Genomic DNA, 24,673 nt, shown 5'->3' on the forward strand with positions numbered 1-24,673 from the left:
ATATTGAAAACAACTAAGTTTAAATATTTAATCAAGACTGTCTTGTCAAGAAATATGATTTTTAAAATTGAAATTTTAAGACGAAGCTCACGCTGGCTTCCCTATTCGTTTGGTGTACATTCAATTACTTGGCTATTTCGGCTGCATTTCATTTACATTCAAAGGCTCTTTACGTGACTTTTGAGCGAAATGCATCTGCCCACTGCAAATTGAATTACCACCCATGCTTTCCTTTTCCCCCCATTAATAGATACATACATATGTGGAGTTGCAATTGTAAATTAAGTGGGTGGCATGGGGATATGGCTATCATTCATCGGCCATTCATGGATGATCACCGTAGGGTGGCGATAGGGGAAAAGTATCGAGAATGGAGACACTCATTTGTTGCGCTGCTTTGTGCTCGACTTTTGTGCGTTGGCAGTGCGACGTTTCTGTTTCCGTTTCCGGCCTTTGTCCGGACCCCATTGTTGTCCGTCCGGAAGAACGGGTGGCCAGCACGTGCCCGTCTCGGGCGGCTTTTTGTCGTCACGGGCCATATTTTATTATCGCATTTATGATATATACTATACATATATATATTTGAATTATCGCATTAAATGCACTTTGATTCGCAGGCGTGCTGCATTATTGAAACTTTTGTGTTAAATTTAATCAACTTGGGAGTTTGGCGTTCTGCTCTCTGCCATTTTCTCTGCCTGCAGCTAGTAACTAAATTATGGACTATTTTTGTTGCATTATTAAATGCAATTTTTGACTATAAATGCAATTTGCAATATTCACGTTTTATTTTGTATTTTTTGCTCTTTCCACAGCCATTGTTTTTGTTTTAATTGCATTAAAAATGCGCCATCGTTGAGGAACAAAATCAACAATAACAATCGCGATAACGATGACGCCCACGAAATCAAATCAACGCAGTTTATTGGGGAAGTACATCATTTAGTGGATGCGAAAACTATAATTCAGTTTTTGGATTTAAATATTGATTGTGGTAGACGTTTTAAAACTAAGTAGAACTAAACTACAATTAATGGTTGAAATTGCTATTAATTTTCATAAATAAAATAAAAAGTTTTTATGAATTTGGTAATTTTTTGATAGATCCCGTATTAATGTCAAGAATATTGTGGATTACTTTACCAATAAAGAATTGCGGTATCATTCAAAATGATATATTTTTTCGAAGTTTCGAAGTTTTGTAAAGATCACTTCCAACTTCTTTGGGTAAACTAATTGCAATCCCAAAACGACCCCTCGTTGTTTCACAGATCTCATTTCTGGTTAGCTCCGCAAAAGTCACCTTATATTATTACTGTCGCTGGCTGTGACAGAATTAATTGCCATTCGATATGCCGGACAATCGAATGGCAGACAAATGCAGCCAAGGGTGCGGAGCCCATCAATTTATATGAAAATTACGTCAGCACACATGGCTCAGAAGTCAAGTGCTGGGTGCAGAGGACCAAATATCAAAGGGAAATGAGGACAACAACATGAGGTCGAAGGAGGCCTTTATGGATATACGGCAAGCTCCAATGCAATTTCCGTAATATGGAGGCGCAGGGATCACGGCTGGAGATGAGATTGAATGAGATGCACAAGCGGCAGCGCATGAATTTAATTACCAGGCGCAAGGAGCCAGCGAACTGTTGCTATCCCGCTTTTCCCCGTCTGTCTGTCTCTGTCTCCGCCGGGCGTCATGCTCGTGTTGTTGTTGTCACTCCTGGCTGCAATGTTAATCAACTTCATTACCACAAATTGCTATTAGCATATGTTAGTGTTCCCTCGCAAGAGCGAACAGGAAGAGCAGTTTAAACACTGGGAAACGCGAAAGTCATAGGTCACAATTTCAAATGGATGTTTAAGAAGTTTATTTTTATTTTAATAGATTTTCTTAAAAGTCAACGATAAAAAACAATTGAAATTTAAATTTTTGGTTTTATTATATAAATAAAACAAATAAAATCTATATACCTATATTCAGTCCTTTGAAATTCTGTCTACTATGAAATATATTTATGAACATCCGGCTCGAAGGACCACAAACAGCTTTTTAGGTTCAGAAAACATTATACAAATCAGGTGCGATTCGAAAGCCATCTTAGGTTTAAAAACTATGAAGAACTTAAATTTTCTTATCCCCAGTTTTAAGTTAAGCCCTCATTTTGCTGTGATATTTTTCTCTCACTGAAATTCTGCAGACGCGCACACGGGGACAAATGCAGTTGTCAAGGCGGCTGCACAGCAAACAACATCAAATGATGCAATTATTACGACAGGCAGATGGCACGGGAAGGATGTTGATGCTGTGTGGAACGGTCGGAGACCAAAAAGCCATTGCAAGTCACGCGCTGGCTCATTGCCCCCAATTTTCGTCATCTTCGGACGCACAAAATCGAAATCGACCGCCGCTAATATAATTAAAAAGCCATTAAGTACAAAACAGACAACCTTGAGACGGAAGAGGGAACTCGACTTAATACCCTAACCAAAGAAATCAATCATGGCATCGTACAGCTTGAGATGATCGAATTAAAATTAAAGTCACTTTTTTATTTTGGCTTATAAAATATGGGGGGTGTTTTCTATAACATTTTTTTCAGTTTGAACGGCAAGGGTGTTCGAAATTCCTTGGTAGCTCTTTTTTATATTTTTTTCTCTTAGAAAATGACGGGAATGAGGATAAGAGAAAACTTCAGACATCGCCTGCCATCGCCATAAATTATAAGTCATTGGCTGGACTGTTCTGAAAATGGGGATAAGGATGGATGCGGGCATTTGCGGATGTGGACGCGCATTAATATCCCCAACATGACTATGACTTTGAGTGAATGCCTCAAATTAAAAAGAAATTTACCATTTACCGCAGTCTTGAGACTTGGATTAAAGGCAGCCCTGGCGTATACGTAATGTATCAAAAGTTGAGCGCGTATGTTGAGGGACCTTATACTAAGGACAGCATTGGTCCTTTTGGAGCAGCAACAAAATGATTACGGCCAACTAATGACGCTGTCTAAAATGATTTATCTCGTTATGGCCAAGAGGGAGGGTGGTTCGAGTGGTTCTGGTTCTGGTTCAGTAGGGGAGGCATCTCAGCAAAAGTCACATAAAAAAGTGGCCATAACTCAAACGTGTTTATGATGTACACAGCCGATTTTTGATGCTGCGTACGTTAACTGCGCAGGCATTGTGACACAAATCACGAAAAGAACAAGCTGTAGATATAAAAGGAGAAGGTGCAGAAGGCATACGTTAATGCTATTGAAGCAATACTTAATGGGAAACATGGAGAACTCTCTGCTGGCCAGGCAAACTGTGCTTACATGCTGTACAAATAATGGCCAATTGCTTGCCATCTACAAATTGAAGTGCGCTGATGGCCAAGGGTATGCCCCAATCAACATCAGTTTTGATACAATTTTCAAGAAAGGAACTCTTAACTTATGGTCTGTAAGTCTATACAATTATTTAATTATAATACTTAGCTGGTGAGAAGAAAATATCCTTGGACTCTTAACAAAATTAAACAATGGTTTCATCTAGAGAGTTAGAATAATGTAATATATGGTCAGCACCTAACAACTAACTTTTCTTAGTTAGTACACTCTAGAAGTGTGTTCTTGGCGACTTCAAGTTCCAAATTTCCTCATATGCTTGGGTATTTGTTGTGCGCAAATCGTACATATAAAACGATGGCACCGTGCATAGATATAGATGTGCCATTTGAATGTGGATCTGCAAATGGGGCCCAGACTCAAACTCTGAGACTCTGGTAGTGGCAGTAACATCTGTTACTAATGGATAGTAGCTGAAAACAAATGGACAAGCGCACAGATTCGCATACACACTCTGGATACTCTGGATACTGTGAATACACACCCACATACACTTAGATGGACGTCAACAGCTCGTGCAAACATCTTTGTAGATTTTATTTCTAAATCTCATTACCAAATGGTGTCCCTCTGGGTGGTAAAAGAGGGTAAGGGGGGTTCTACGTGCGTGGGTGACTGCATGTATGTGTGAAGGACTTACTTACCCACACAGACGAACGGCTATAAATGCAATAAACTGTAAGTGTGTTACGGCTTTTCCGCCCTGCGAATTGTTCTTGGACTTTGGGACAACTTTCTGAACTAAATTTCCTTGCTTTGTGTGTGAGCAGCCGGCACACTCATCAATTTCAGCAGATATCAGCTGTTGCAAATGTTTTTATAATCGCAACAAAAGCGGGACGATATAAATTGTCTCAAAGTTTTGTGAGAAATCGGAAAAATGCTCGAAAACAATTCTTAAACTTTGAAAAAAACTTAGGATCTGACTAATTTTAGACAAAATAGGATTAGCTGAAGCTAAAAATTGGTGGCCCCAATCTTTATTTCAGCTCAGTTTTTAATTATCTCAAAGTTTTGTGACAAAATGCAAAATTTATTAATAATAAGATTAGCTAAAGCTAAATATTAGTGGCCTCAGTACTTTTTTCTGTTCAGGTTTTTATTTAACAGGAAGGCTTAAGCATTTTCGTAGCTTTATTTGCTAATTAAAAAATGTTCTTTTTAACAGAACATTAGTTTTAATTTCCCACTCCAGAAAACAAGCAGAAAGGAACACAACATCTAGAAATAGTAGCAGAAAAAAAAATTGAAAACAGAAACCGAAAAATTGTTTCGAAAACACACGACAAAAACTTAATCGCTCGTGTAATGACTACATTCGACTTTTGTAATTAGCAGCCCGTCGCTGGGCAGAGCCACTTTTCTCTATTTTCCTGCATCCACCCCTTTTGCCAGAGAATAAATATTAATTTGCCAAGGCCCTCCATTTCGCCCATTTCTCCCATCTGCCCCTTTCTTCCCTGCCAATGCAGCTCGAAATTTATGTGCAACATACAACAAATTTTCACTTATTGCCACACAGAGAAAAAACAATCAAAACTAAAGGATGTTTAATTTTGAATTTGTGAAAAATTGGACAGAAATATTTTAATTTTTATAAATGTTGATTGGTTTTTGTAACAAATAGGTTAAGAATTATGATGACCTATGTTTATTTTTTTAATATAGTATCTGCAACTTTTAAGTTACTATGCTATCCACCACATTAATCAATTTATTTTCCATTATTCACAAAGTGCAGATAATTAACAAATGAATAAAAAATTATTTAGATTGTCAATTTTGTCAATTTTCTTAATTTTCTTTTGGTGTTTTTCTATTTATCATTAGTATTTTATTTCTTTTACTTTTTCTATTTTTATACTAAATATTGTATTTACCTTTTTATAAAAAATTTAACAGGTGTGCGATGTTAAATTAAAACGATTTAACATCCAAAAACCAATTACTCCCAATTAAAAAAAAAGAATTGAACAGTTGAACCGAAGTGTTTTCTCCGATTTTTAGTCAAAAATTATCCATTTTGAAAGCTTATTTATGTTGTTATTAGTATTTTTAAGTTTGACTACCTAATTTTCGCTCAGTGTGGAATTTAGAGGGACGAAAGGGCACGGAATAGAATGTGTCGTGGCACGGATCCGGAAGCGGGTCTAACTGTACTTTGCAGTGGGTTGTTTGTCCGACGCTGCTGCTCCGTGACAAGAACCCGCGCGAATGCAATAAATTGTGTATTTAATTTTCAATTCGTTTTGCTTTCATTTGGAGTCCAAGTCCTAGTACGCGGAGTCCTCGAGTCCGCTTTTGGCCGGACGCCAACTCTCACGGAGCGTGGCTGTAACTTCCGGACGGCGGAGTAGCAGCTACCCAGAGTCCCAGGGTGCTATCGTTTTTAATGGTGCACGTCCAATTTGATTACAACTGTCATCTGTTCAGGGCGAGTGCGAAGCAGGGCCAGAAATTGGCCAAAAAAAAGGCAAAAACACAAACAAAGCCACCGTCTAATGAAGTAATTTCAATTAGAGGCTGTCCAGGGGTTGGTTGTGGGTGTGGGTGTGGGCCAGGTGGCCCCAAGTCCGAAAATAAGAACCACTTAAGGAGCTCCCTGTAAGCACTAGAAAATCAATTAAATATTCTCTAGTGTTTTGGTCAACAAATTTATTCAACAATACTAAACAAATAAATATTTTTTCTTAACTGCAAAAGGGGATTTAAATTGTTTGATATTTCAATTTTCATTAAAATCTTAAAATAGTTAATTCTTGTTATCAAAAATCTATCTAACAAGACTTTTTTTTTTTTTTTTAATTGTATTTTTATTATTTTTTGTTTTTTTCTTGTTTTTAATAATTTGAACCTCAAGAAACCACTAGGTAAACCAATTATACTTGACTGCAAGTGTGCAAAAACTCTACTTAAATTGTATTCGTTTTATTTTAATTTGTCGAACATTGACCCAAATTAAAGGCAGCTGCGTCGCCTTCTTTTGCCACACCCCCTTTTGCAGATGCCTAATTATGTAAAATCTCTACCAGAATTAGAGCTCGTTAGGCGCACAATTCAATCCTTCGTTTGGTTTATTTCGACAGCTAATTTCTCCAAACCCCATCGATTTATCCCCGGTTCAACCAAACCGCCTGCTTTCCTCTCGTTATAAGCAGTTGAATGCATTTATCAGCACTTATCTTTCTGACTTCCAGCCAAAGCCAAAGCCAGAGTCAGAGTTGGAAAAAGCCAGCCACCGAAAGCCAAAAGTGAAAATTTGCTTTTATCACGCAAACAGCAGCCATTCCGCAGCAAGCAGCAACAGTTTGAGAGTTTGAGTGTGGAAAATATATATTTGCCAGTTTTGAAAAATGAAATGCGATGGGTGAACAGGCAGAGCAACGGGGGCAAAACGGCAAAACGACAAAACGCAGTCAACTTCATTAAAGACGGATGAGCGACAAAAGTCCAAGTATCGACTGCAAAACTGAGCAAAAGAGACCTAAAAACCGAGAACTGAGAACTGAGCAGAGAAATGGAGAACAAGGAAAAGCCAGCGGTGGGTGAAAAGTTTACATAAGGGATTTAAGGAGCTTAGCGACTCAAAGACGAGCTCAAAATTCTGCACACAAAAAAATATGGAAACTACTAAATAAAATTTAAGAAAACTATCTATGAAAAAGCATTTATATTAAAATAAAAATGTATTTAAAATATTTATTGGAAAGCTTCAAAACGAAAGTAAGGTCTTAAATATCAAATATATCAAATTTAAGAATATAAGTGAAGCAGCTTATAATAATTTTAGATTTTTTATTGTTATCACTATATCCCACGCATGTATTATTTATTTTTAATCATTTTCCCTCAGTGTTGCATTCCCAAGCTCTATTTCTCCCATTCTCCAGCTACTTTTCTCCGGCTTTCTCCGACAGCAACCGAGGTAAAAGTTTTGTCGCTGGCTTAAAAACGTTTTCTCCGAAAGTACTTGGGAACATATTTGCTATCAGTTGGCGTCCAGTTGCTGCCTCAGAATCCCCATCCTCCAACTTTTTTTCGCGACTCCCTCTGTTTGTCTCCCTCTCTATCTGCCTGTCTGTTTGTTTGTTTGTTTGTTTGTTTGTTGCCATTTCGGCAAGTTTTTCCAGCAATTTTTCAGCCACGTCGTGTCTGGCTATAATGGTTGCCTAGTCTACAGTGAGGCGAATGTTTCCATTGATTCAAAATCAAAAAGAAAATTTGATCAACACAATTATTTTTTAAAAACTGTTGCTATATTTACTAATAACATTGCTTTATTTTGTTAAAGATTATTCTAGTGAGTGTGGTAGTAAATACATAAACTATCTTGAAAAAGAAGTCTTACGGCCAGTGTGCCGAATTTTTGGCTTCGTGGTGCGGTCGGGCAGCACTGCCAAGTGTTGCATCCGTTTCCTGTTGATAGTCAGTGGCGTGTAAATAGAATGTTCTCGTACTTGAATTTATTTGCCTCACATCTGGGTCCTTTTTTTCCTCCTCCTTCACTTTGGCTCTCCCACTCGATCTTTCTGTTTAACAAAGTCAAACAATTTCATGCAATTAAAACCGTTTTTCATTAAAAATGCAAATTTCAAATGCAAAACGAACTCGAGTCACGTCAAGCATCAACATTCAGCCCCTCGAAGGCCCCACCCCATCTCCATCCCCATCCCCATCTCCATTGCAAAGTCCCCTCCATCCAGCAAGTGTTTGTACTCATGCAAGTTGGCTGTGGATCCTGGGCCCAGGTACTTAACTTGATGTCACCAAACAAAAGCACTTTGTTTCAACATGTGCCCGACACTCCCACTCCACCGCCCCCCTCCCTCCTTTTTTAGCCACCCCTCTTTGGGGTTAGAGGTCGTAATGCAGCGTGCTTAAGAGCCGCTTGTCTTGTAAACAATCATAAAAAATAATAAAATGCCATAAAGTCGAGAATGTGTGTGTGTGGGTGTCCAAAGCCCCTGACTCTAGACATGTGACGATTAAATTTAAACACGTCCCAATACCTTTTTTCCTCCTGCACGCAGGAAAATATAATCACTGCTTAAATTTATAAATACGTGATTAAATTGGATTATTGAATTTGGAATTGGATTAAAATTGAAAAATTTCTGATCTAGATAAATCCAAATAATTATAACTCAAAGTTTTCTTTTTCTAAATAAATTTTGGAGTCAAAAAGTGTTTAGGACTATAGAATTTTGACTACCCCACTAATTTTATACGAATAACAAATTATTAAGCATTTTTTTTAGAGTGCAATCCTCCTTCACCTTATTTCTGGACCTGTGATTCATTGTCTTTCTGTTCTTTGGTTGACTCTGGAGTAAAAGGGAAGTTGCTTTGTTTTCGGCGAGTGCTTTGAATTTCTATACTCCCCCGCATTCACATGTCTACTGCAGATGACAGTGTCATGCTTTTGGATTCTTGCATTGTTGTTCGCTAATGTCCTCCTCAAACCCCATTTCTTAGGACATTGTTACATTTGACAATTTTAAGCGGAATTTAAAGGGATGGAATACATGTCTGGTCAATTTACAATTTAGTCACTAATAAGTATTAAAGAATCAGGTATATAAGTGTACACATTTATGTGTTTTCTTGTTCCTTAAGCTTGATTTAAATTGTAATATAACTTTAACAAAACATTTATGGTTATAGCCTAAATATATAAAATCACTTTAAATTAACATTCGGCAAATTAATTTCAATTTAACACAGTCAAAAATGTATTTTAGTTTAAATATTTGCCTAACAAAATAAGCCAAGCTATTTTAAATCAGCAAGCATATTGAAATTTAAAATCTAACGACATTTCAATGTTGCAATTCGAGATCGAATGTTGCTGTAACCTTAGCAACATATTGACAGTTGATCAAGTTCCTGTTCTCTCTCTCTTTGCTCTCTTCGCTCTCCCCGTTTCCTCTTTTTCTTTTCGAACCGACGCCACTTTCATTTTGGACGCAAAAACTTCGAGCTCTGTGAAAAATGCCAATAATTAAAGATTTCTGTGGCAAAAATACTTTAAAATACATTACGCAAGCAGCTAACAATGGCCCGGAGTGATTTTCTACGATTTCGGAGTGCTAATTTGCGTTTTAAACGGCGAAAAACAATTAAGTAAGTTCCTTCTCATATACTTGTGCATGTGTTTGTGTATAATTGAATGCCAACTAAGTGTTTTTTAATAATGGCGTCTTTTTATCAATTGATCCTATTGCTTAAACAATGTATTTGGCGCAATTCGGCATATATGTATTTAATGTAAATTTAAATAATAAAAGAGCAACGAAGATTTTAAAAATTTGTTTGCGTACCTGAGCTTCACATATGTACATATGTATACGTACGTAAGTTCGCGTATTCATATGTACATATGTGTGTGTTATGTAATACACAAATTTTTGCTGCTTTTTTCGGTGTTTCTAAGTGCATTTAAAATATGTGGTGAACATTTTTTTGTTTTTGTTTTATGCTTTTAAAACACATTTAAAATATGCGGTAAAATTATTAATATCACATTTAATGTAGTTTAAGAAAATTGATTTATAATTTTTTATAGGACAAAATCGAGGTTGCAAGGTTTGTTTAGGGGGTTTATCATTAAAAATAATGATTCATTCATAAAATTATTAATAGGTTACACCCTTGTAGGAACTTTATAAATCGATTTTCTGTACCGAAAAGTTCTTTTAGCCAACGATTTTCTTAACAATTAACTTTGTTCCTTTTAATTGCATCAACAACATATTTCTTAAAAACGAAAACCATTGGAACTCGTTTTTCATCTTTCTCATATATTTTTGTGGCATTGACTTATTTTTAGCCATTTGAGCTTGTTTGTAAAGTGGCTTATGAACTGTGTGTGCCTTGTGCCTTTTCCTCTGTGCTTAAGCTTCACTTGCCATTTAGCCAGCTTACAAGGACGAGAGCCAAAGTTTCTCAGTCAAGGTAAGTCGAGGAGGTTTTGGCCAATTCTTGGTGATTCCCCTTCGGGAAAGTTCACCTGGCCCCACGCTTCATTGGAAAGCGTTTAGCAAAAGTTTTTCAATGCGGCAACTTTAATAAACGCCTCGCCGTGGATGCGTTGTGAATTTAATTTTCAACTTGTCTGACATTCCGTAATTGAAAGCACAGACATTGACACTTGACACAAACACCCGGAGCAGTCAGTCGATGAGAAGGGCGAAAAGGAGTGGGTTTTTGGTCTGCTGCGAGCGCTGCGTATGGCGCATTACTAATACGCAGTGTGTGACAACCACAAGAGACAATTTGGCAGCTGCCAAAGGGTTGGCGGCAGAAACACAGGCTGCCACACACAGGCACACGAGGGGTGGTAAAAGGAGTGGCAGGGCAGTGGCATAAAGGGTGAAAGGTGGGCGGCGAAAGGGAAAGCCAAACGTAGGCGGCAACCCGAAAGGCTGCTGCCGTTGCAGTTAAACATTCTGCAGTGTCATACACACGCACACACTATGGGGTCAGCAGTCCTTTTCCAAAATCTCATTTATTAATGGTCTCTTAAACAAAGAATTTGTTAAGAAAAGACCCTGATAAAGAAGCCGACTTCAAAGTGGGTTTATCTTATGGTAAGACCTATTGGCAGTTGTAGATTTTTTAAATCTACTTAGATTCTGTTTAAATGTTCTTTTGATTCTTTATTTATTTTGGCCAAAAATATAGCCATTATAGCCATAGTACAAAAGCTGCGCTGAAACAGCCAAAGTCACGCACACATGGATACGAGATGAGAGCGTGACGGGATCTGGTGTCCATATCTTTTCCCAAGGGATTAACCAATACTAACGCTTTCTACCCAAAACTAAAACAAAATAACAAGGCGATAAAGTATTGGTTTTACAACAAAAAATACAGCAGTAAAATATATATTCAGTGTTTTAAGCTAGAAACTTAAATACCGAATATAATGTTGAGAGCTGATTTTTCATCGGGTCCTTAGAAAACTGATCTTTTTAGATAGCCTGTAAAATCGGCACACTTTTTAAGAGCTGTGTTATTTAAGAGTATTTACCTGATATTTATCTATCAATAATATAAAACAATATAATTTTAGAATGATTATTATTTATTAGAATTATCCTCAACAGAAATATATGAAATCATGGTTTGAGTCTAAATTCCCTTGAAACAGATAATCTTGATTAAATTTCGAGTCTATAATCCTTTCGAATATCCAATGCAGTTAATGTATTGCGAAAATTTCCACTCACGATGGCATCGCTTGGGCAGATCCAAAGGCATCCACAGGCGCACAGGCATTGTGGCTGTCTCGAAAAACCAAAAATCGTGAGCGCAGTCGGCAGGATTTGGCTGAAGTGGGTGGCTTGGGCGGCTGTGGGCGGTGGGATGGGATGGTCTTCCTTTCCTGGCCGTCCATTCGTTCGCCCGATGCTCGAGTGGCCGCAGGGCAATTGGATATAATTTCTAATTACACGCTTGGACGGACTTTTTACTGTCAGCTTAGTTTACTGATGTCTCTATATTTTGCTCCTTGTGCTTTCCTACACACACACACTATACATGTGTGTGTGTGTGTGCTGTGTAATTTGGTGAATGTACAAGTGTAATTTGGCATTTTGATTTTTAATTGTTTGGCCATACAGCTGGCAGGCATGGAAAAATAATTTTCTCAACAAGTTTTCGGGCACTTTAATTAAGACAGGGACAGTTGCAATTGCTGCGCATGGTAATTGTGGAAATTACAAAAACCTACACATGAAATTTGCATATTTTAATTCCGGCTGTAGTTGCAAATGTAGTTGCAGTTGGAATACGAGTGTATAGTACAACATCCAGTGACAGACGACGACCCTCATCTTGTCCTGTTTCTTGGCCATAAATTGCTGCTGCACTTGCAATTGTCGTTGCTTTTCTCTTCTTTTCTGCTGGCGATGTCAACACTTGAACACGCGCGCCAGCCAGCCAGCAACACAGCACAAAAAAGCCACCCGGAATTATGCAACAGATTTCGAAATTTTTGGCTCTGAAGCTGAGGGAGTTTATTTTTGCGCAATTACAAAAAGCGGCAAAAGAGTGCAAAAAACTGACATCATCGCCAGCTTCAACTGTCAACTGTCGCAGACATTTTCCATTCCTGCGAGTGGCATGCTTTTTGTTGCTCTTGCTGCTGTGTGTATCTCAGATGTTGCTGTTTCACGCCATTATATTGCAATATGATTATTATGCGAGCGCCAGAGTGTTGACGTTGTCACGTTCTTCCCAGCATGTCAAGTGCAACTTTTTCGCGGTGCGGGGGCCGCAGTTTTCAGCCTTTCAAAAGTGCTTCGTACTTTCGCTAATTAGCCCATTTCCTTTTGCGTAGGCTGCATCAAAAGTTACAATTGTTGTTTATTTCAAAGTAAGCACAGATAATACGGTTTATTATAATCTCTAAGAGATATGCTTTGGGTTACATGAACATTATTTTGCAAATTTTTGAAAAGTTATGCTATTAGTATAAATTGTATATATTTATATTATAAATACATTTTATATAAAAACACATGACATTTCAAGACTAACATAAGTTTGGTGATTAGTTTTGTTAATACTATTCAAAATCTTTAATTTTTTTTAAACTATCTGTTTTTTTTAGCCAGGTTGCTGCATTTTGTTTTTCAACTTTACCTTAAGTAACTTTCGTAGAATAAAATAATAAGTGTAATTCCATAAATTGGAACACACATGGCGTATGAGCAACGACTAAATCTCTGTTCTCGAGCTGCGCCAGCATAGTAAAACTTTTGGAGTTGACCGAAGTGGTCAGGCGGGAGCATTTGCCGGTTCGTCCCGACTTTTTACCCCTGACCATCCTGGCTACATTCTCGCATGGCGACCCTCATCAAAAACGATTTAGAAGCACGGGCGGCCGGCAAAGTTTTTCCTTCTTTTGGCAAATGTGCAAATAACAAATGATTTTGGATCTGCCATCACCAACTTGTAAATAAAAGTTGCCCCACCGCCATCACCGCCCGTATGTTTGTTTGCCTTTGTTTTGTGCGCCTGTCATGGACGCCGTTGTGTTCAAGCATTTGCCCTTTGGCCAAATCAAACGTAAGCCACAATTAAAACATAAAAATACCAAAACGATTTTGCTTTTTTTGTCCAGCAAGAGTTTGTGTGTGCTTTACACATATCAAACATTGTGTAAGCTTTTTTGTCGGCTGTCGTCTTCAGTTCACACAGCTCCGGGCCATAATTAGCTCGAATTAGCTGCGTCTGGCGCTGCACTTGGCAGGTGGGGTTCTTCGGTCCTTTTCCCTATTTTCCATGAAACCCAAGCGAACCTCCTCCCTCCGTAAATCAGGTCCAGGCCATTGTCCGACAAAGCCTTTAAGTACCCTGTAGCAATATTAAAGAGCGGAGACTTAGGACAGTCATCATAAGCAAAAATATAATGATTGTTCAATTCAGGAACCCCTAATGGCAAACCTTATAAATCAGCTCCATTTTATAATATAGACTTACCACTTATGGTTATATGCTTGAATATATAGTATATAACATAGCTTATATTTTAAAATAAAAGTTTTTCTGTCGAGTTACCATGACAGGGTTACTGCCTGTCGAGCACTGTTCCCTGCTAACTGGTCTTCTCGGTGCCCACTCAGACGTAACCCAACCGACGATGCCGAGATCTGGTTTATTCTTTGGCCTGAGTGCCCAGTGGAGCCATCGACGCTGACGATGTCTTGTCATAAATCCGAGCACTCGCCGCCGAGGCTGTCAGTAATTAGCGCACTGAACGCCAGTTCTTGCCACCCAGTTGGTTGACTGAGCAGGGCTGGCCCACAAAGCTAACGAGTCACTTTGTAAGAAAGCCAGATGATAGGTGGCGACTGGGAGCAGGAGGAGTAGTCAGTCAGAGGCGTCTGCAATTAGTGAGCAGCTCTCAGGAACGAGCGCATTTAGCGGCGTCGTCGTCATCTCCCCCTCTTGCACCAAAGTGGCTCCGGCAACATGACACTGTTTTGGAGAGGAGGCTGCTTTCCAGGAGTGACGGGTTGACGGTTTGACGGGGAACTGACTGGCTGACGGACAGAGTGACTAGACGACTGTCTGATACATTCATTTATATGCTCTTGGGCACGTTCTGCTCGCCTGCCAGCGGCCAACAAGCCGCCACTCGACTTGCCAAACCAATTGGTGGTGCTCTCTGAAGTGCACTTGCTCTGCTGCCGGATGTCAAAAGTCATCACCTTTATCGGTCGCCAGCATATCTTTCAGGAGGCCTGGAGGAAAGGAATCCGGAATGCTTGCCAAGAGCCGGCCATTTAGACGTGGCATTAGCTGTGGCAATATTATGACTGCAGCAGCAAGGAGCTGGAGCTGCAGCTGGAGCAGTCGGGTATATTGTAATTCATAATCCTGCGATTTGGTTGGCAGAAGACACAGCCCCAGCGCCTTACTTCCTGTTGTGGTTGCCCACGGCTTAAGTGGCGCCTCTTTGCCGTCTTCGACTTGGGTCGAAAATTCTGACATTGATTGTGTTTGTACTTGGGCTCAGCTGGAGGAGAAGATGGCTGGTAGATAGGGACTGTGGGAGGTCGGGTAGATAGAGACAGTAGGAAAGGGGGATCTAAGCCGTTGAGCACTGAAAATATTTCCCTTGGCTGCTTAAATGTCCTACAAGTGCAGCTTAGGTTGATTGCAGTGGCCAAAGCGGTTGTAATTATGGAAGGAATGTGCCACTGAGCAGGCTTACGGGTTTTGAGTTGGGATAAGTTTATCCTCCCATCGAGTAAAACCAAACACTTCACCCAATTTCATTTCAATTCAGTTTGTTTTATTATATATATGTTCTCCTTGCCATATCTTTATACAATCCATACATTTCTTTATTGGTATCTTTAAATGCTTAACTAAAATGTACACACAACGGACAAAATAATCTCGAGAAGCCAAGTCAAATCGTATATATATAGTCAATAATATGACACAAACAAATGCCTTGTGGGTGTCTCATATTTACAGTAATTTACACGGATATTTAAGCACATTACGAGTAGTTACCCAATCATCGTTCCCACAGATCCCTTCTGCTTTCTATAGCTGTACAGTAACTCGGTTCCTTAACAGTTAGATATTTTAATTATTGTTCTCTCTGTCGCTTCTCCACTGATTCTATCTGTATCTGTAGCTCTCAATCTTTGTCTGCTCTATCGGTATCTCTATCTTTCTATCTATTTTGTGACATTCTTTGGTCGCTGCTTGGATATTTACACGGCTGCCAGCTGCTAAATGATATACATATGTATCGTAGTCCTTTGTATAAATTCTGTAGAGTTATCTAACGCTTTCTCTAGCCCTTCCTTACACTTTTTTTTTATTTTACTATATAAAAATATCTCTGCTCTGTGGCTAATTAACTTTATCATTAGCTTGTTTGTGGCTATAGTTACCACTACAATTGCTAGACATTCGTAACACCCAGCTTGGCCAGGTTGCCCAACGTGATGGCATCTCCGGGCTCAAGTCGCAGGGCCGCCTTATAACTGGCAGCCGCATGATTCGTGCGTCCCAACAGATGCAATATGGCCCCCAAATTAGTGTGAGCATGGGCATCGTCCGGTCGCAAAACGACAGCCTGAAAAAAAAATGTTTTTTGATTTAAGAAACAACAAGTTATTTTATCGGTGGCTTCTCACCTTTCTGTACCACGTCTCTGCCTCCACTTTCCTGTCCAGCAGTCGCATTGCAGTGGCAGCTGCCACCACCAGGGCATAATCGTTGGGCGCCAATTCAGCGGCCCTCCGATGATAGATAGCGGACTCATGATGTCGCGACTGCAGCGAGAGAAATTCGGCTAAAAGACAAGTAAGGAAACAAATTAGGGTTTCGGTTTCATGGAAACAAACTTTTCAAAAACGAAACGCGAATTCTTCAGCACAAGCGTTTTTGTGTTTTAACCATAGAATAGTCTTTAGGATAATTTAATTTTTTTTTCAACTAAAACTTAAATTTTTTTTGTAGACAGAGAAACCTTCACAAAAATCAAACGTGAGTTCTTCAGTATAAGGGTTTTCTTTTTATACCTATAACTATGGAATTTAAATCATAAAATCACTTAAGTACTCACCATAATGATGATAGACGCTGGCTTGATCGGGCGCCAGGTGTAAGGCTCGCTTGAACCACATTTCCGCTTCCGAAGCACGACTGCTCTGCAAGAAAAAATCAAACTGATTATGAATACCATATGAGGTATAGATTTACACTTACATTTCTGGCCAGTGTGATGCCATAGGAGAGATGAGCGGCCACCTGGTTAGGCTGCAGTTCAAGTGCTGCCCGATGGTGCCGCTCCGCTTCGTCCCACTGCTGAAGACGACCCAGGACATCGCCGATTCGCTGGTAAAGCACTTCCCGTTGCTGCGGTAATCCTGGCAGCGAAGAAAGAGCCTCTCGATAGACGGCCAGAGCTCGCTGCAGTTTTCCCTGCTCCACATAGAGGGCACCCAGCTGTAAGTAGGCCGAGCTTCGGGCCTGATCATGAGCACCTCGATCTCGAACAGAGGCTCCATCCAAATTGGAGCCCAACTGCAGGATCTCGATTGCCTGCTGTCGCTTGCCCAGCGCTATAAATGATATGCCCAGATTGAGGTAAGCCACTGTAGGGGAAAATACCGAAAGTTAGTTTTACCACACCGCAAAAGGGCGAACAGGCTGCACAACTCACCCGCCAGGTTTGGTCGAAACTTGATGGCACGCTGAAAGCACTCGACAGCCGCTGGATAGACCTGCTGATTCTGGTGCAGGATGCCCCTGAAGCGAGAGTGAAAGTGTTGACATTAATAGACTGAACTTGTCCACCACTTGTGATCTAATTAGAGCGACTAAATCGGAGAGACTGGGTCGCTTTTGGATTCCCTAGAGCCTGACAAGTTGAGTGCCTTTGGGGGGTTAAAGGGTTGCTACCTAGATGAGCAACTACTAGTTCACTAAAGAAAATACTATTAACTTAGGTAACATTTGCGTTAAAGAATTGTAAAAGAATGTAGACAATGTTTAATCTACAAACCAATGTATAAAAAAAAATTTACTGTAACTATAGCTTATGAAAATGTTAAGCACTTTTTTTATTTATAAACTTAAATAGAGCGTGAACTCTAAATCTGTTCTTATATACATTTCACACACGATTTTCTTTGGTGTACTTGGACTTATGTAATTAGTTTTCTACTGCCAAGCTGACTCTTAAAGTGACGACTGCCTTGCAATTTCCCACAGCGATTTTCTGTGGAAAAAGGAAATAGAGGGTCCTTTTCACGTTTCCCATTCGAAATGCGAGCCACAACAAGTGCAGCAGCAGCAGCAGAAGCAAGACCGACAATAAAATCACGAATGTTTGACGTTAGGTAAAGTAAAAAATCAAATTATACAGCTCAGTGATTTGCTGGTTTCGGTGTTTGGCTGCTTCTGCTGCTTCTGCTGCTCATGCTGCTCCTGCTGGTGGTCCTGCCAAACAACAAGGACATGTGGGAATGTGTATAGATTTGAGACTTGAGGGAAATGGCAATCAGTCAAGCAAGCGACAGCGCCGCGAGCATTGCTATTGATGATTTGATCGCAGTAAATAATGTATGTACAAGGATGTGTATCCGCAGGATTGCTGGGAACACTGGCTGCTGCGGTTGGGGGCCAACATTGATTTTCGATTAGCGCTCGCTTTGCTTTTGTAGGCAGCCTGTTGAAGGGTTTCCACAGCAGGACACACACATAATGGCTGCCCTAGCAGCAGTTGTGACCTGGTTCTGCTGAACCATTGACTTGAGGACTGTGGCATTAGCCTGGTGGCACTGGCGAAAAAGAGTTGGGCTCGGGGTTGGGTTCGGGTTCGGGGTTGGGTAATCGGGGTTAGTACAAGCAATAATCTGGCTTGCGACAAGCCGCCTGACGTTGACAGACAGGCGGTAAAAAGGAAAACCCAAAATGACGCACTGAATATTCAAAGCGCAACTCCGCGCTCACTTTTCTTTCGCTTTTTCCCTGCTTTGTATTTCCGTTCCGTCGCTGCTGGGTTTTCTCCTTTGCCACGTTTTTATGTCGCATCGCGTCGCTGCTGTGAAATATGCGCAATGAGCAAAAATGCAATGCGAACAGACAACAGACAGCAGACAGCAGACAAAACACAGACCCAGCAGAGTACTACTATACTACCATAACTATACAGAAGGACCAGAACAGAACAGAAAAGAACAGAACAGGACGGAGCAGAACAGAGCACGCTTACAGACTTTGTCAGACGTTGACAGAGGGACAGACGAACGGACGGAGAGAGTGTGAAAGCTAAGGACTTTTGTCGAGCATCCTGGTAAGCACACGAAAAAAATAGTCCTTATAAAAAGAAACTTGCATGTAAAGATATCGGAGTTTAGAAGTATATTGTAGTTAAGAAGATTTAATTTAAAAAAGATTTGTAAGTGTTCGAGATAAGGAATCGAACTATTAATAAATTCTTATAACGAATTTATAGAAATCACTTAAATATCAACATTTGTAGAGTTAAAGGGAAGGATCTCAAATGGTTTACAACGAAATTTCTGTTTCTGGCAATACAATCGCAAGATTAACTCTATCTGACTTTTAAGCGAAGTATTCCCCGCATGACTACACATATCCCCGACTTTCTTAAGTCTTTACTTTTATTTCTGCCAGTGTGTTCATCACGAAATGCGCATAGTTTCTGCAGCGGCACGCAAATGCCCTGAGCAGGATACAAATGGGAAAACGAGACGAAGGATGCAGTTCGCCTGGCGACTTGGAGGATTGGTGCGTGTCTCGGGTAGCGTGAAAAAACGGAAATGGGCTTCATTTGACAGCTTGTTCGGCATTGTATTGCCATCTCTTTGGGGAAACGGAGGGGGGACGGAGTCTCATAACTGGGATGCTACGCTGCATAAATGGCCGCGCTAAATGCGCACCCAACCGAAGGGTTTTTCAAGGGGTGGAGATCGGAGATATAGTGCCTGATGTGGGTGGGGGGAAAGTGGGCATGAAAAGCACATGAAAAGATAATGAAAATGGCTGCCATTTATCGCATCGCTTTTGCCTGTCACATGTGGGTAGGCAACATAATGAGGCCAGTTCCGGTTTCCACTTTTACAAAAAAAAAAACTCTAACATTTTTATGGGAATCAAGCAGGGTTTAATGCCTTACCTGACTTTAATAAGTTTGTATGATACAATTTTTGTTAAAGTGTAATTTACGATTTAAAGCTGTTTTCAGTTTTGCTTAGTTGTTGGCGGTAATTAGTAGCCTATTTTACTAGAAATATAACGTTCTTTAACTTTCCTTTACTGTTTAACGCCAATTTTATTATTGTGGAATATTTTGAGTTTTAAATATGGACCTATTATAATATATCATCAACCAAGTCAAAAAAAAAACTTTTTCCAAACGAAAATACTACTAATCTTTTCCTGCTTCATCTCGTCTAAAGCAGGCTCTCTAACTGTTTGTTAAAAAATTGTTAAAAGGTGCTAAATGCTTTAGTTATTGGTACTTACAAATTGAAGTGCACATCCGCCATGTTTGGCCTGTATCTTATGGCCTCCTGAAGCACTTGTTTGGCCTCCTCGTAACGCCCCTGCGAACTGAGTACGCTGCCCAGATTGCCTAACGCTAAAAAAAAGAGGGGATTTAAATAAGCGGGTTTTTCGGGCTGTGATATTCGGATATATGAGGACCACTTACCCTTTGGCGGATTGATGGCAATGGCGCTGCGGTACAGGCTCTCCTCGTCCCGCCAGTCGGCGTTCCTCCTCAAGGTTCGCAGGCTCATGGCGGCCAAAAGAACACTGAAGCTCAGTATCAGGGCACAGCGGGTTCTCTGATTGCACTCCATCAGTTTGGAGACGCCATAGCCAACCAGTAGACAGAAACCCACGCTGGGAAGGTATAATAGTCGTTCGGCCACCACAAATCCCACGTAGAAGAGCAGATTACTAGCGGGCAGGAAGGGCAGAGCCAGGAAGCTAAAGGACATTAGCAGTATGCAGGCATGCCGATTTCGAGGCGACATTCCCTCCAGCGCATAATCCTTAACGGAGCAATGATAGCCACTACCACTACCACTCGAGCTCGAACTGGAGCTACTGGAGCTACTAGAACTCGAACTTGAGGAGCTGGAAGTGGAGCTATTTGTGCTGTTGCTACAACTGCTGCTGCTTCGGGAGCCGCGAAAGGCGGAAGACACAAGGTGTGGGTTCTGGGTTTGGGCACTACTACTCCCCTCATAGACATAGCCACTGCTACTATTGTTGTTATTGCAATCGCGGCATGGAAGCGCTTCCTGCTGGTGATGATAGGCTGCCTCAAAGGCTTGGTACTTGCTATTATTGTTGGCCATTCGCTTGCGCTTGGAGCGTGATTTGCGACTGGTGCTGGCCACCTTTTGGATGTGGTACTGCGGAAAGGTTGAATCCCCCTTCGGAGTCACCTCTTTTATCCCGCTCAACAGCTGTCGACAGCTGAGCCACGCCACGCCCACCAGTACTGAATAAAAGCAGGCGGACTGGGCATTCCGGCGATCCCACAGAGTAGTTACTCTGGGCAGAGCATCCATTCCCCAGTCGAAACTCAGAACGTTCGGTTGGAGCAACAGCCTCAAGTTGAATACGGGCAGGTAGAGGAAGGTCAGCAATCTCGTCCAGGTGGACGGTGTCCTCGCAATGGGGTTATCCGCGCTGGAGAAGGCTGTCTGCGGACCGGGCACAATAACCAGTCGGCAATAAGCTCCGCAGAAGAGGGCACCAACAACTATGCAAACTGAACGAAGACGTTGCTGTTGAAAGAACACAAAATAGTATTTAGTATTTACAAGCAAAGTAGTCAAAACACTTTTTAAAATCTAAAACTAATACAAAAATCCCTGCGCAAAAAAGAGAAATTAAAAACCTACAAAAAAGTGTGGACAACTCTATAAAGAGTAAAGAAAAAATAAAACCTGAAAAGAATACATGGGTTGATACTTGGTACAATTTCAGTTAAAAAGAGTAATTAAAAAAGAAAACCGCAAAAGAATAAACGTAAAGATACTTGGTTCAGTGCCACAAAAAAAAACTGTTTTTACTGACACAAAATGGAATAGTAAATATAAACATCTGAATATTTTATTATATATATTTGAATAACTTATGATAAGGACCGCTACGAGGAAAATCAAAGCGAAAAATTTTGAAATTGAGTATAAAATGCTTTGATTTATTAAGTTATTTTGTTCATTATTCAAAGGCCTTAAAGAATTTAAATATGAATCATTTGGTAACCCACCTTGTCCACTTGTCCGCTCAGACCGCGCATGACGTCGAAGAGGGCGCAGACTAGGAGCGCCGTGATGGCCGTCTCCTTGCAGAGCAGCCCGGCCAAGGCCAGGAGCAGGGTGGCGCCCAGGGCCAGCCACTGGCGGGGATCCCCCGATTCGCGCCACCTCATGTGCCGCAGGTAGCTGAGGTACGTGAGCAGGTAGCAGACGCAGGCGGCCACGTCCGCCCGACCCACAACACCGGCCACCGCCTCCGTGTGAATCGGATGGGCGGCAAAGAGGGCGCCGGCGGCCAGAACCGCCCACACGGAGGCCAAGAGGGTGCGAGCCACTCGCACCACCAAAGCTGTGGCCACGCAGTGCAGCAGATTGTTGACCAGGTGGAAGCCCCACGGCGCAAATCCCCCTCCCACCAGATAGTTCAGCCGGAAGCTGAGCACGCACAGTGGTCGCCACGAACCGTGGGATCCGCTGTCCGTCAGCGGAGTGCCCCAGAAGTCGTTGGCGAAGCTCCGCTGCCACGGTGTTCCGCCCGAGACATCCGCATTGGCCAGGATTGCGCGTCTGCAAAAGAGGACCGAGATGGACAGCTATTAGTAGGGATATGAGAAACACAGTTTATACCTAAGGCAATTTCCGGTCATTGATGGACTATATAGGTTTCTTTTGTCATAAGTCCTTCTTAACATCCAAATTTATTATTTAAGTTGAACAAATTTACTTAATACATTTCACATTTTTTTAATTTTAAGTGGGGATATGAGTTACACAGCATAAGGCAGTTTTCAAAGTTCTTTGGTCCAGTTTATAAGCTTATTTATGTTATTGTATTGCTGAACTATGTGTAGATTAAATATTATCCTGGAGCTTGGGAATCTTAATTTAAGTGACTCAAGATATAAGCAACCCCTTTAGACTTTTTTATGCAAGTATAAAAACGCTAGGGCCCGGGTTTTTTCCCTAGCAACTTTTGTCCTGTCATTAAGACTCCCCACATACATCTGTCCATGCATTTACTGTGCACATTTTGTGCCGAGGCTAAGCCAAAACTGCCTGCGTCTGAATGTTGTCATTGATGGCATCATCGGCATCCGGACACACAGTATCTGAGAGTGCACTAAACAACCCCAAAAAAATATGTAACCTTTGCAAGCTTTAAAATGGTTTTGTCACTATATATTTCGTAGCAAATATAAGGACTTTACCTTTGAAACTTTATTTTGAATTAACGATTAATATTTATAATATAGTTTCTTATTCCTAATGGTTTACACAACATGTATGAACTGTGAGTCTATGGAAATCTCTGAGGAGGTTTAAATCTGCAAATTGTGCAAAGTAATTGAATTTTGGAAAACCTAATTATATACTTTGTAAAATCTGGCTTCCGCTAACTATTCATTCCATTCTTTTTCACTGTACACAAACTACCATTCTGAGGACGACTTCCATTACATTGCCAACATCATCGACTGGCATCCTGTTGGCTTTAACCACACAAACACACCAATGCCTCGTACCAGGACTTGCATTTTGGTCTTTGGCGGGAGTCCTTCTTCGTCGTAGCCCCTGGTTCCTCGACTTTCTGCTCCGGCATTTCTACTCTGCCACCTGTGCAACACTCTGCACGCACGGCAGGCGGACTTTTGTAGGATTTTGGCAGGGTGTTCGTGACAACGACGACGGCGGCGGTGCTAGCAGCTCGTATATCATGGCAAAGGCCGATGGGGTTTGGCCCACCTGTCCCACCGCCACTGGTTCACATAAACAAATGCCACTCTAATGCCGCATAAAGTCGGTGGAGCAGCCTGTTATGTGTGTGTGTTTGGGATGGTGGTGGTGGGTGGGTTGAAATTCGATTTTAAGCACCACTGGAATTCCATTGCAGCATCAAGGCATGCCGCAAGCGACTTTACTTCTCCACCCTATTTCCTTTTTTTTTTGCAACGCCGTAACGCAATTCAGGATGTGCTATCGCAACTTTAATAAATTTGCCTGGAAGCTTGAACAGTTTGCTACTCGCATTTCTTAGGCATAATGACTCTTACCTGTCGTCGTAGACGAAGCCAGCGTTCAGGGTGTTCAGATACAGGACGAAGGCCAGGCTGCAGCAGAACAGACACGTAAGGTCCATGCTGAAATGGGAAGAGGGTGGTGAAATCGATTAGTTTTACGTTTAAGCATCAGATAGCATAGAAACTATCTTAAAATAAAGTGCTTTTCGGTTTTATCGTTTAGGTTCCTAAACGTATTTATGGCAACACAAGTCCATAACATAAAATATGTAAATATTTCAAAAGTAGTAAACCTTTTTGAGGAATTTAAACTATTAGGATCAGAAAATGATTGAAATAAATTTTCTTTGTTAACTTCAAGAGTACGCAGTACCTATCATACGCTTTTATTTCGATCTGGAGTAATAAGATAATGAATTCGATAAATTATACTTTCATTAATAAGCGATTTTTGACCTTTTCATTTAGATTCTAAAATATATATATGCCAAAGTAAGTCCATAAAAAGATTAATTTTAAACAGGCTAGTAAAAAATATTTTAAGCTTAAAGACTCCTTTTTTATTGCCACCTCTTAAAAGTGTATGCCTTATATAATGAGCCCTGGACCCGGGGACCGGCAAAAAGTTGTGACATTCATCCGAGATCCTTTCGCAGCCATGTTTTGCAACTCTGGATCATATTTCCCATTACAGGTATTCGTTGCTCGGCTTTTGTTATTGTTGTTGCTGATGCTGCCAGCGGCAGTAACTGCTGGCAGCAGCTTTTCCTCTACTTTTCCCTTGCTTTCCGCTGGCTTTTCATTCCTTTCGAAATCGGACGGCAATGTGCAGGTAGATTGCATTCATGACTTCCTCCTTTTTGGCGCATTGTTGTCATTTTGGACTCCCTGACAGCAGTTGTTGTTGTTGCTGTTGTTGTTGTTGTTGTTGTTGTTGCTGTTGTTGCTGTACCCGTTGCTGCCGCCCTTTTGT

At 40.8% G+C, this 24,673-nt stretch overlaps 1 protein-coding gene across 2 annotated transcripts in view; it reads right to left on the reverse strand.

Annotated features, from left to right (window-relative positions):
- Positions 1 to 15,182: 15,182 nt before the first annotated feature.
- Positions 15,183 to 24,673, reverse strand: part of LOC108149327 (protein O-mannosyl-transferase TMTC2) — a 32,467-nt gene continuing 22,976 nt past the window's right edge. The window contains exons 2-10 of one of the 2 annotated variants that reach the window (XM_017276796.2): positions 23,734 to 23,820; positions 21,694 to 22,249; positions 20,116 to 21,205; positions 19,929 to 20,043; positions 17,098 to 17,183; positions 16,641 to 17,029; positions 16,498 to 16,582; positions 16,067 to 16,224; positions 15,183 to 16,005 (exon numbers count right to left, since the gene is read on the reverse strand). In XM_017276796.2, the coding sequence (XP_017132285.1) occupies positions 15,832 to 16,005; positions 16,067 to 16,224; positions 16,498 to 16,582; positions 16,641 to 17,029; positions 17,098 to 17,183; positions 19,929 to 20,043; positions 20,116 to 21,205; positions 21,694 to 22,249; positions 23,734 to 23,820 (2,740 nt within the window). In that variant the 3' untranslated portion in view covers positions 15,183 to 15,831. Of the gene's footprint in view, positions 16,006 to 16,066; positions 16,225 to 16,497; positions 16,583 to 16,640; positions 17,030 to 17,097; positions 17,184 to 19,928; positions 20,044 to 20,115; positions 21,206 to 21,693; positions 22,250 to 23,733; positions 23,821 to 24,673 lie in introns of those variants that run through there. The other variant, XM_017276804.1, reaches the window with a different exon arrangement.

This window comes from Drosophila elegans, unplaced genomic scaffold (genome assembly GCF_018152505.1).
Source record: "Drosophila elegans isolate 14027-0461.03 unplaced genomic scaffold, ASM1815250v1 contig_814, whole genome shotgun sequence".
Lineage (NCBI taxonomy): Eukaryota > Metazoa > Arthropoda > Insecta > Diptera > Drosophilidae > Drosophila > Drosophila elegans.